Raw genomic sequence first — 12,078 nt, forward strand, 5'->3', positions numbered from 1 at the left:
GTAAATAACTGACCATTCCAGACCATTTTGTTACCGATACAGCATCACACTCTCTATGGACCTTTCTCCGTTTTAACCGAGTGCTTCTCACTGATCCTTGCAATACTGGCCGTTTCTTCCGTGAGCCAGTTCCACACGTCAGGAGGCTCCGAGCCCTTCGTAGCTAGTGTTTACCACGGCCGAGCTAGTGCCTGAGGAGGGCCTGCCATGGGTGCCTGAGGATGACCAGGCAGAAGGCTGCAGATGACTAGTCCTGTTCCAGCTGTAACAGAACCAACTCAGGTGGTCAGGGTCTGAGGTAAAAATAAAAACAGAGCCCCCTTTGAATCACAGAAAAATAGGCTACTTAATGTACGTCCATGTATTCTGGGCATAAAATTTTAGCATCTTGTCTGACTTAATTTCAAGGAAATTGCTAAAATCCCCAATGTTCTGTTCCTATGCTTTTTTCAGCTTAGGAAAGAGATGGTCATTTTCTTTATCTGTTGTGGTTTTTATTATTTCTGATGCTTCCTTATGAAACTTGCCCCTTTTTTCCCAGATAATACGTTGACACCTCTTTCTTTTCTGTTTATAAACAGGTTGAAAGGATTGTTGACAAAAGGAAAAACAAAAAAGGGAAGATAGAATATCTGGTTCGGTGGAAAGGCTATGACAGCGAGGACGACACTTGGGAACCAGAGCAGCACCTTGTGAACTGTGAGGAATACATTCATGATTTTAACAGACGCCACACCGAAAAGCAGAAAGAAAGCACACTAACCAGAACAAATAGGACCTCTCCAAACAATGCCAGGAAACAGATCTCCAGATCCACCAACAGCAACTTTTCAAAGACCTCTCCTAAGTCACTAGTGATTGGCAAAGACCACGAGTCCAAAAACAGTCAGTTATTTGCTGCCAGCCAGAAGTTCAGGAAGAACACAGCTCCATCTCTCTCAAACCGGAAGAACATGGACCTAGCGAAATCAGGTATAAAGATACTTGTGCCTAAGAGCCCCATTAAGAGCAGGACCGCAGTGGACGGCTTTCAGAACGAGAGCCCTGAGAAGCTGGACCCCGTCGAACAGGGTCAGGAGGACACGGTAGCACCAGAAGCAGCAGCCGAAAAGCCAGTCGGAGCCTTATTGGGCCCTGGTGCAGAGCGAGCTAGGATGGGGAGCAGGCCCCGAATACACCCATTAGTGCCTCAGGTGTCTGGCCCTGTGACTGCAGCCATGGCCACGGGATTAGCTGTTAACGGAAAAGGTGAGTGTCCAGGTGAGCTGCTCAGTAGGCAGCGTCCCTTCGATGGCCACAGGCTGTTTCTCAGCATGCTGGCAATTTTCTCAAGGTGTGTAGGCACCCCTTTCTTACGTGTTGGTCTTACTCTAGAGGGCAGGCTGAGGGAAGTCTGGGGAGGCTGTGGACTGGAACCTCCGAGAGCCGGTGCAGCCTCCTTCTTTACCTGAAGCCTTTGGCATTTCTCTTTTCAATCAGCACTAGCTGTCTCTGTTTAATTTGTACCCACAAACCGTCCAACCACATCGACTTGCTTTGAACAGCGTCTCCTCACTCTAAATCCGTTACGCGTGGTATTTTCCTTTATAGCAGGTCTCTTTGTGAACCTTCATACGTCTTAGTATGTATAAAGTCTCATGTTAAGGGTCCATCTGAATTTTCTAAATGTGACCAGTATTGATTAGAAGTCACGAACCTTATTTTACTGACGCATTTAAATAACCGGAAATGCCTTTCAGGTGAAGGTACCAATCACCTAATAGAACCTACGGGACTTTGATTTGTTCGTCTGTAATCATCAACTGTTCAGATCTCATTGTCCCTTTTTCAGAGTAGGAGTGCACTCAGCAGGGGTGGTATTTTCTGTTGTGTTTCCGCTCCTGGATTCTGCAGCTTACCTGGTTGTGCCGCGGCCTCCCCAGCTCCTAAGACTGCGCAGCTGGGATTAACACAGCTCCCTTCCCCTGACTGTCCCCATGCCTCGGCTAGCCACCGATTTTTATAGAGTTCTGTTACGGGTTTCTCTGATGTGAGCCCCACTAGTTTGGCCTCACTTTGGGCCCTGGTCATTTCTTACCTGCCATAGTTTTCTCATTGGTCTCCCTGCTTCCTGCCTGTTGAGGGTTTCTGTCCATTTTCTGTAGTTCTTGGACGGAGGTGGGAGAGGGGCATCCCCGTCAGCAGTCCAATCCAGCCACCGTTGTTTTAGTTAGCAGGCGTGCTCCTGAGTCTCTGCTTGGCCCTCACCCCCTCTCAGCTCCCTCTCGGCCAGGAGCATCATGCCTCCTCTGGAGCTCCCACTCTGCCTTCTGGTTCAGGACCCACGTGCTCTTACATCCTCTGGTCTCATATGCCGTCCTCTGTGCTGCAGTGTTGTGATTGTATCTGTCTGAGTGTCCCCGCCAACTCACCCTTAGTGAAATAAAACAAAATGGTGTTGGTTTGGAAGGAGGGGAGCTATTTCCCTTGAGGAGAACTGTTCACCTGAGACACTGCCCTATCCGTCTTGCTGTGGTGCATCAGTGAGTTTTGGTTTAGACCTTCGTGGAGCAATGAAGAGGGAGGGATCTAAACGGAAATCTGGGGTTTCCCTTTGGACAGTAAATTGCCATTTGGCTAGTATTTTTCCGATAACACGCTTTACCCAAATGCTGCTTTTCTTTCTTACTCCAAAAGTTTCACCCTCACCTGGAACTTGTATGAGCTTGTTTATTACCAAGTTGACTTCCCAAATTGTTGGCCTGCTTCTTTTACTTCGTTATAAATGAAGGATCATAGAGGCTCAGGGGCAGAAGAGATGATTAGCCATCGAATTGCGTGCTCTGTTTCACAGAGAGGGCAGTCGAGTCCGCGGAGACTGTGGTGTTCAGAGAGAGCTGAAGGGAGAGATGGAATCAGAACACGTTCCTTACTTCCTACTCCCGTGTTCTCAGCTTTGCTTGCTGCCCCCACTAGATGAGGAGCATCTACTTCTCTGTTGATGACTCAGGGCCAGGCACTCCGCTGGGCTGTGTGCAGCAGATGAGGGCTGGGCGTCTGCTGACTCTGGGGCCGCGGTTGGCAAGCCAGCCCGTGGGCCAAGCCCAGCGCCCCGCCTGTTTCTGTACAGCCTGCAAGCTAAGAATGGTTTTGACACTTTCTAATGTTTGAAAAAAAATCAAGAGGAATAATATGTAATGACATGTTGAAAATATAAGAAATCCAAATTTCTGTATCCATGAAGTTTTGTGGGGGTTTTGTTTTGTTTTGCTTTTTAGAGAGGGGAGAGAGACTGTTTTTTTGTTTTTGGAGAGACAGAGATGGGGGAGGGGCAGAGGGAGAGAGACTCTTACCCAGTGCAGGGCTCCATCTCACAACCCTGAGATCATGACCTGAGCCGAAGTCAAGAGTCAGACGTTCAACCAGCTGAGCCCCCCAGGAGCCCCTCCATAAATAAAGTTTCATTGGAACACAGCCACATTGGTTCATTGACTTAGAGTCTGTGGCTGCTTTCTAGGTACAAGGACAGCGTTGAATCATTATGACAGAGACTGTAGTGTGCAAAGCCGAAAAAACTGGCAGTCTGGCTCTTTACAGAGGAAGTTTGCTAATCCTTGCTCTATGAAGTCGCAGTCCTAGGGCTGTATTTTTGGAAAGTAAGGGAACACAAAAGGCTTCAGAAGATCTGTGGTTCCACTTTGTCCACAAAAGTTGTGTGTACATACACTTTTAGGGGTGGTGTGGGGGCATGATTTTCAAAACTTTTTTGACCCTAAAGTTTCCACGTTTTGTCTTTACCACAGTCGTGCAGGCTTGGCTGCCCTCAGCAGAGCCTCCAGTTTCGTATAAAAGGAGGGTAGTGGCTTCTGTTTAAATAAGGAGTTAGTGATTTCCTTTTTTATTCTTCTTCCCATTTTGAAAACATTTTTTAATGTCCATAAAGGTGGCTTTGGTTAAAACCACCAGGGATGCGTAAGCATAAATTCTTGAATTACTTTATCTTGTTCTGTGGAGTTAGATTCACTGATCAGGATGGGAGTACCACCGTACGTGCAAGGCCCTCGTGACCTCCTCTCTCTCCTGGCCCTGAGTCCTGTGTACTGTTGAGAATACTCTCTCCACTTAGAACAGAAGCCACTCAGGAAGGTTTTTTAGGACAGTGGTAAGGGACGTGGCCATGATCTAAATCAGGCTTGCAGATTAAAAGGGAAAAGAACCATCTCCTCTTCCCTCTGGAGCCTCCCATTGGAGTGTCCTTTCTGAATGAAATATGATGGCAAAAGCAAATGGTGTGTTAGTATGGTCACCTGTGGGCTGATGCTTAAGTGGGTCAGTGCCTTTGCTTCTCCTCACCCTTTCCCTTTGTAGAAAGGTGCTTTTGTTCCCTCCTCTGGAAAGTAAGCTCCAAGAAGAGATTTTGTTTTGCCAGGGCAAAATCCTACTATGTCCAGAGCAGTACCTGTGCATAGTAGGTGCTCTGCCAATGTTTGTGGAGGGAACAATTCCAGGAGAATGGGCGCTCCCTGAAGACAAGGACTGTAGTAAGTTCTCTGTAGCCCTGTGGCTGGGTCACACTCAATGTGAGGGAAGAAATGCTATTGAAATGACCAAGTATGGAGGCCAGAAGTACAGGAACATTCTCCAAAACCTATTACTAGCCCTCGGGGTGTTTCTTTCCTGAGAGAGCAGTACTGAAGCTATGTCAGGCTGTTGGTCCACACTCATAATTTCTTGAAGTAGTTGTTTGTTTTTACTTTCCACATCAATTTTAGGGCTACATAAGAAAACTGATTTGTTTTTTTTAAAACTAATTGAAGCAGATACTTGTGGAGTCACTGGGAAATGAATCATCTTATTCAAAACATTAATCATGTGTGTATGAGGGATATTTTTGCCACTAAACACAACAGATATTTAAATATCTGTTAACCAAGAGAGTAAATGTTTCTGGAGAATTTTTAACACACACAATTGCTTTTACAGAATAACCATATGTATATTTGGTTTGTAACTGTTTTAAGTATGAAACAAAGGTTTAAAAGATGACTATATTGCTTCATTCAGAAATATGAAAAATTTTAAAGTTTAGGTGATATGATTCTCTTCTTTATATTAATAAGTTAATGATAGTATTTTCTTGCTCTTTTAATTGCATAACAAATTAATCCTACAAAAGAAGCAACTGCTTTTAGAAACTGGATTATTGTTACTTTGTTCTTTTATGAACTCAAATATATAATTGTTCATCGTTTGACAAGTATGACACTTGAGAAAACACTGTTAACACACTTTTTAAAAAAATGAGGTCTAAACCCCATCAGTGTTACTGCGTAGGGTTGCTGCCAGAGATTAAGCCAAAGCCAGCAGATTCAGGAAGAAAGTGAAGAGGTACCTTAACATACCACAAATGCTCATCCTGTGAGCATTTCCATCCAAGGAGGCTCCCGGGAGAAATTGTTCAGGAAAATTTGGTTTCTTCTGAGGAGCTGGAGTGTAAATTCCCCTTAGTAAGAATATGAAGCTGATCATCTGTCTCCCTTCTCTGTTATTATCAGGGAAGCTGTTGTTCCAAATCAGTAGCTCCACCCACGTAAGCGGCCCGTGGTCCCCTAGGGCCATTTACGATTGATGTGCTGAGATTAGAATTTAGCTCCAGGGAAAGTTAAGAAATCAGGAGACCAGTGGCAGGAGCTGTTCAGCAGGCCCCAACAGGAGAAGTCTACCCGGAAAAAGAGGACAGTTGAAGCTGTCCCTAGCAAGCAGTCCACTGACCGTGCCAGGGAGGGTTTGATCACAAAGGACTTGCATTGGAAACCAACAAACATTTTCTGGAGCCTCTTGTAAAATGGGTTCCATGCTGGATACTTCCGCTGTCTTATCTCACCGGGAACAAACCTACTTATACGTAGAAAGATTACAGAAGCTAAAATTGAACCAAAGTGGAGTCAAGTTTCGAGGCAAGCAGAGAGCAGCTCCCCGCCCCACAAAGCGGTGACTGGGATGCCCCAGGCAGAATGGTGTGGTGGCCCAGACAAGATTGTTCCTTCTTGGTGAGGGGGAGCTCAGTGGGCTGCAGAACTCTTCTCTGCTTGAGCATCGAGTGGCATTTTAGGCACAAAGCTCTTCGAGAAATGCGCCCATCCAGCAGCAGTCTGTTAGCGTAAAAAGTTGGTCACCTCCAGGAATCTTTGAGGACATACCACCCATAATCATTTCATTTTAAAAAGTTAAAAATGGGCACCTCTTTGCCACTGATGTAGAGCCAAGGCCTTTAAAGAACGGGGTACTTTGCTTTGCCATTTGTTTGGTGAGTCAAGCCCTTTTCTTTGGGTGTGGATCTGTGGACTAGAGTTCGGTTGTGTGGGAAGTGGAACAGAAACTTCAGTGCTTACAAATCTGAGTGCACAGTCCTGGGATATTTTTTTCATTTTTCCCATTTCCTCACTTATACCTGATTCGACAATTATTTTCACTTAGAGCCTTTCCAGAGCATTAGACATCATTTCCCTTGAGGCCGCAGCTCACCTCTTGTAATCATATCTCTGATCTTATGTAAAAATGAATTAAATATGATAACCCATTCAGCTGGCCTAAGAAGTTTAGGTTATGGATAAAGCCAGCCTGCTCCTGACCAGCACACATCCCAGCAGGAGCAACACTGGCCTGCTGCCAGAGGACCCCCCCAGCCCCCACATTTCCAGGGTTTGATGGCATTGTTCAGGGGTGATTAGGGCTTGGGGAAGGGGTGACCCAGCGAACCTGCTTCAGAGCCCTTGTGACTGTTTAGTTTTCTCTTTTCATCTCCACTCTCGAGTATTTCTTCCTATACCAGTGGTTCTCAAAGTGAGGTGCCCCGAGCAGCCGCGACGGGGAGACTCTGGGGCCTGTTAGAAATGCAGGTCCCCAGCCAAGCCCCCCTCACGCCTCCTGAACTGCAGTGTCCCCTGGGCCCAGAAGCCTGTTTCCCACAAGCCCTCCGGGTGGCTCTGGTACTCGCCAAAGGGTCGCAACAACCCCACTGTACCGTGCTTTTTTTAAATTTGGTTTTCTAGAGCGAGATGGGAAATAAATAAAAACACTACTAAATTCTTCTGTTTATAGTATATTTTAGGTTTCTTATGGTTAGATCCTATTCTCTGGTGAGGTTGCTTGTTAACCTTAGTATATCTTGATTTAAAATTGTCTTCGGGCTTTTGTGATTTGGTTTAATAAATATTTATAATTAGAAAATTTAAATGACAGGAAAGCATTGTAAAATAAAGCATCTCAAAGAAAAAAAGAAAAATAGAAGCACCCCCCCAAGCCCCGCCTCCTCCTCTCCAGAGAGGGATAACTGCTGTTAACAGTTTTTTCCTTCCAGAAATTTTATAAACATGCGTATCTTTTAAATACATCAGTGGGTTCATACTTGTCATACAGCTCTCCAACTTAGGCTTTTGTTTTTAATTTTGATATATCTTGGATATATTTTCATATCCACACAAGTAGCCCTACCTCATTCCTCTAAAATGTTTGTGGCTATTTATTGTGCAAGTACATATCCTACGTACCTGCCCACCCCCCCAATTCAGTGTCCATATTTCTCAGCAGGGGGCACTTTGGCATTTGAGCCTGGACGCTTACTGGTTTAGCATCCTGGGCCCTGCCCTTAAGATGCTGGTAATGGCCTCAGGTATCGTGACAGATCCTACGTACCTGCCCACCCCCCCAATTCAGTGTCCGTATTTCTCAGCAGGGGGCACTTTGGCATTTGAGCCTGGACGCTTACTGGTTTAGCATCCTGGGCCCTGCCCTTAAGAAGCTGGTAATGGCCTCAGGCATCGTGACAGATCTCTGTGTCTGTTCTTCCCATCTACCTGCACAGGGCTTGTGTCTGGGTGCATCCACTATGTGAGAACCTCAGCGTGGACATTAAGAGTTTTTTTTCCACACAGATGAATACATTTTATCAATGTTGCAACAGCAGAAATGTTAACGCACCTCCTGTCTTAAACCTGAGTAATCCATAAATACTATGAATTTTTATGCAAGTAGTTTAGAAGTACAATGAGCCTAGTAGGAAAGTTTACCATTACCCCCTCCCCAAAGGGAACATTAATAGTTTGACAGCTTTCCTTTCAGACCTTGTACATATTTATACTCTTTGATATGGAATCATACTATATACATCGTTCTGGTATCTGCCTCTTTCGTTTAACATCACGTTGTGGAGAGCTTTCTATTTTAAGACACAGATCTCTACCTCTTTTGAAGTTTTAAACTTGATTTTTGTCTTTTTGGATGCAATTTCATATTTGTGGAGGTTTTGAAACCAGTCCAAGAAGAACCCATAGGCTTCACCCACGCTCCCCAGTTGTCTATGTTCAGCCTCACTCACTGACTTCCTCCCTCCCGCAGGTGTGCGTCTGTCCATGTGCTCACATACGTGCGTGTGGTGTGCGTGCCCCCTACGCCCCCCTCCCACCTGTGTGAGCCTTAGCTGGACACTTGCTGCTGTCAACAAGAGTCCAGGGCTGTAATGAAGGTTTTGCTAGATGCTGCCAAATTGCTCTCTAAGCAAGCTGTAAAGATTGTGAGTGCCCATTTTCCTATTATTCTTAATCAACTTTTAAATACCTGTCAGATATTTAAAGTAGAAGATGGTATCTCCTTGTTTTAATTTTAAAATGTGGAAGTTCTGGTTTCCCAGGTTAGAATTGTTTACATTTATTTTTCTGTTAATTTCCTTTATATATCTTGCCTCTTGAGGGGGGGACAGAGTTGTTCAACCTTTTCAAACTGTGAAGACTTTGTGAACATGCGTGTCCTCCTCGCCCAAGGACCACGCTGATCTCGCGTGTCGGGGCCGGAAAGTACATCCTTTCAACAGGAGCATTTCAGAAGACTTCACTGACTTTGGCTCTCCCAGCACCCACTTCAGGACGATAACTTCCATGCCAGGGGTTAGAACGAATAGTGCCACTGAGTCTCCACCCTAGGGGATTTACAACAGTTTAATGAGAAAACCTCAAATTAATTTGCATTAATCTTGCGGTTCCTGCTCAGGTTCGAATATACCAAAGTGTATTTTATTAACTTGGAGTTTTATAATTTAAAAGAAATTTGGGTTATTTAGGTCATATGTCAGAAAAGAATCTGACTACAGTTCCTGCTCCTCTTGAACTTTATAGACTGACTGGCACAGGGGCAGAATAAAAACAAGTCACCGACTCAAGTGAAATTCCTTTTTTGAAAATATTTGCTCTTGTTGGCACCTGCTGGTGGGGGCCGAATACTTGTTACAAATCTTACTTGTCTCAGGGCACCTGGGTGGCTCAGTCGGTTAAGGGTCTGCCTTCAGCTCAGGTCATGATCCTGGGGTCCTGGGATGGAGCCCGATGCTAGGCTTCCTGCTCAGCAGGGAGTCTGCTTCTCCCTCTGCCCCCTCCCCCTGCTTGTGCTCACTTGGTCACACTGGTGAAAGGGATTTTTTATAAGCCTCATTCATAGTGTTGCCAGTAGTCTATTAGTTGAGACTTTCTCTCTCTCAGAGAGACTCTCTCTCTCTCTCCTGAAACTGACTCAAATTGGCTTCAACAAACAGACAAAAGTGCCATCTATTGGCTCAGGTGAGCAAGATCCAGGCTTAGGTGGATCCATTGCCTAAGAAGTAACCAAGCCCCAGCCCCTTCTCTCCACCTCTGGGCTTCATTCAGGCAAACCCATCCCATGGGGAAGGCAGATGCTATCTACAATTCTAGCTGGCATCCCAACCCTCACAGCAAACCAGGCAGAAAAGAGTTTCTCTTTCCCAGAAGTTCCAAGAGAGGAGATCGGCTTCCTCCAAACTCTGGTTACCCAAGCGCAACCCAGGGCTATTACCAGTAGGAGTGGAAGAGACTGAACTCCTGACAGTCTTGACACAATTAAGATTACCCTTAAAATACAACAGTGCTTTCCTGAGTTACAGAATATCATAAGTGTTAAATATGGAATAGTAAATGAATAATAATTTTAATTCATGTTTTAGCTTTTGGGCAGTCCTCTCAAACTGTACATGATCTTCTTCTCCCAGTTGCTCACCATGAGACTGAACTCTGTATTCGCCTTTTCATTTTCTATTTTTGTGTGTCATTGTGTGTTGTTCTTCCTTCATAGCTGTTAGAGTCCTGTGTTTGAAGTTGGGGGGAGGGGGTAGGCTGGGCACTGTGTCTGTCTCGTAAGTTGGTATGTCACCTTTTACAAGTGGGCAGTCATATTTTTCATTACAAATGAGGAAAGGCTGTGTTTGAGTCAGTTTATTAGGGACCTCTTAAAAGAAGACTCTACAGAGTCCTGTTCCCCAGGGTGCTTTTGCTTTGGGTGGAGTCTTAAGCAGCTTGGACACCTAGGCTATGTAGAGGAGCACTGATTTTAGGGGAATCGCCAAAAAAGTAAAATCTGGCGGAAGAGATCCAGAGAAAGATCCAGAACAGACAAATTCAATAAAACTTTAGATAGTAGAATGGGAAAACATTGTAGCAAACATTGTAATCTTCTTTAGAATCTTCTACATTGTCTAGTCCTATTGTTTACATATAATAGGTGCTTAATTAACATTTGTATGTGAGCGAGTGAGTTGTCAGAGCAGTTTTCTTCACTTCTACTTTCATCATTAGTGTTTGTCTTCTAAAAAAGGCTCCGTGTGAAAAAGAATGAGGTTTGTGGGGATGGTTGGGAGAAATTGCCGAGGAAGTAAGAGCCAGGGCAAGTTTTGAGCTTGCTTGCAAATACGGAATGATATGTAATTCTTTGAGCTGGAAGAACTCAAGAAAACATCTGTAGGTTAATGGTGTAGAACATCTTTTAAAAATATCAGTGAATAATTTTGCTCTCTATGACAATATCCAGGAGGCAACTTTATGGGTAATAAGTAGGGCCCCTCACCCAGATTTAGGCACTTCCAGAGCTCAGTGTCACTAGAATGAGCTTCAGACCACCAGAGCCTTTCCACTGCCTTAGGTTTTTGGTCATTTTGAGATGAAAATAACCTTGCGGTGTGATTCTGTGCGTTTCCTCTTTGTCATTCCCAAGCTACAGCCTATAAGAAAGCCCTGCAGCCTTTCTCTATAATTTTTCCCGGTTGAACTGCCTTCTTCCCCTTTCTCATCTGCCCCTAACTTAGTAGCAGCCCTTCAGCGCTCATAGCTGTGTCTTCCTCAAGTTCCCCGTCGCGTTCAACCTCCTGAAGGAGGATTTCCTGTTCACCTTCCTGCCCTCCCTGAAGCCAGACACCTGCCCTGCTCGCTGGTCCTCTGCCTTCCCTCACAGTCTCTGGAGTGGAGAGTGTTTATCCTCCCCCAGACCCAGATGAACACCCTGCCCTGTTGAGGCCTATGTTTTCTGACTCCTCCCCCCCCCCCTTACTGTCTGCTTCACTGACCTCTTGGTCCTATGTCAGCATTCCCCAGAAGACAGGCTTTAGGATCCCGCCCTTCCTTGTCACCCCAGAGGACTGGGCTGCACGTGGAAGCCACGACAGCCGCATCGCTCATCCTGGTGGCAGCTAGCGTTTACTGTGTCCCTGCGTCCCTGGGTTCACTCCATGCATGTGTTGCTGCTCACCCCAGCTGGGACTGGTGAGTGATGCCCATTTTACTGATCACACTAGGCTGAAAGACGGGAAGGACTAGAACTCATGAACGCCTTTTCTTCAGGGTTCCACTTGTCTCCACCCTGATTCTGATTTTCCTTTTAGGCCGCACTTGTGGGACATTTCGTTCAGGATTGCCTGCTCTTTTCCTTTCCCTCCCACCCCCAGTGTGGCTCCTGCCCTGCCGCTCTGCAGGGGCTCTTGGTCCCCGGGCCACGGTCACTCCAGGCCACTCCCCGCCACATTTAATATGAGCGCCATGTCATTGTTTTTGCTTTCATTTTAATTGTGGCAGCAAACACATACACCTTACGTTACCATCTTAAACATCTTTAAATGTATAGTTCAGAAACGTTACAAGTGTATTCACATTGCTGTGCTCCTGGGCTCGATCACATTTTCACCTGACACAGTTGAAACTCTACCCTTTAAACACTAATGCTCCCTCCCGTCTCCCCCACAGCCCAGCAAACACCATTCTTCTTTCT

The 12,078-nt window shown here is 45.5% G+C and overlaps 1 protein-coding gene across 1 annotated transcript in view; it reads left to right on the forward strand.

The window, feature by feature from the left end:
* Window positions 1-366: 366 nt before the first annotated feature.
* The window catches only part of CDYL (chromodomain Y like), a 70,630-nt gene continuing 58,918 nt past the window's right edge, over window positions 367-12,078 (forward strand). The window contains exon 1 of the mRNA XM_032424999.1: window positions 367-1,248. Coding sequence (XP_032280890.1) covers window positions 954-1,248 — 295 coding nt within the window. The 5' untranslated portion in view covers window positions 367-953. The remainder of the gene's footprint in view (window positions 1,249-12,078) is intronic.

This window comes from Phoca vitulina, unplaced genomic scaffold, assembly GCF_004348235.1.
Source record: "Phoca vitulina isolate PV1807 unplaced genomic scaffold, GSC_HSeal_1.0 scaffold31, whole genome shotgun sequence".
Taxonomy (NCBI): Eukaryota; Metazoa; Chordata; class Mammalia; order Carnivora; family Phocidae; genus Phoca; species Phoca vitulina.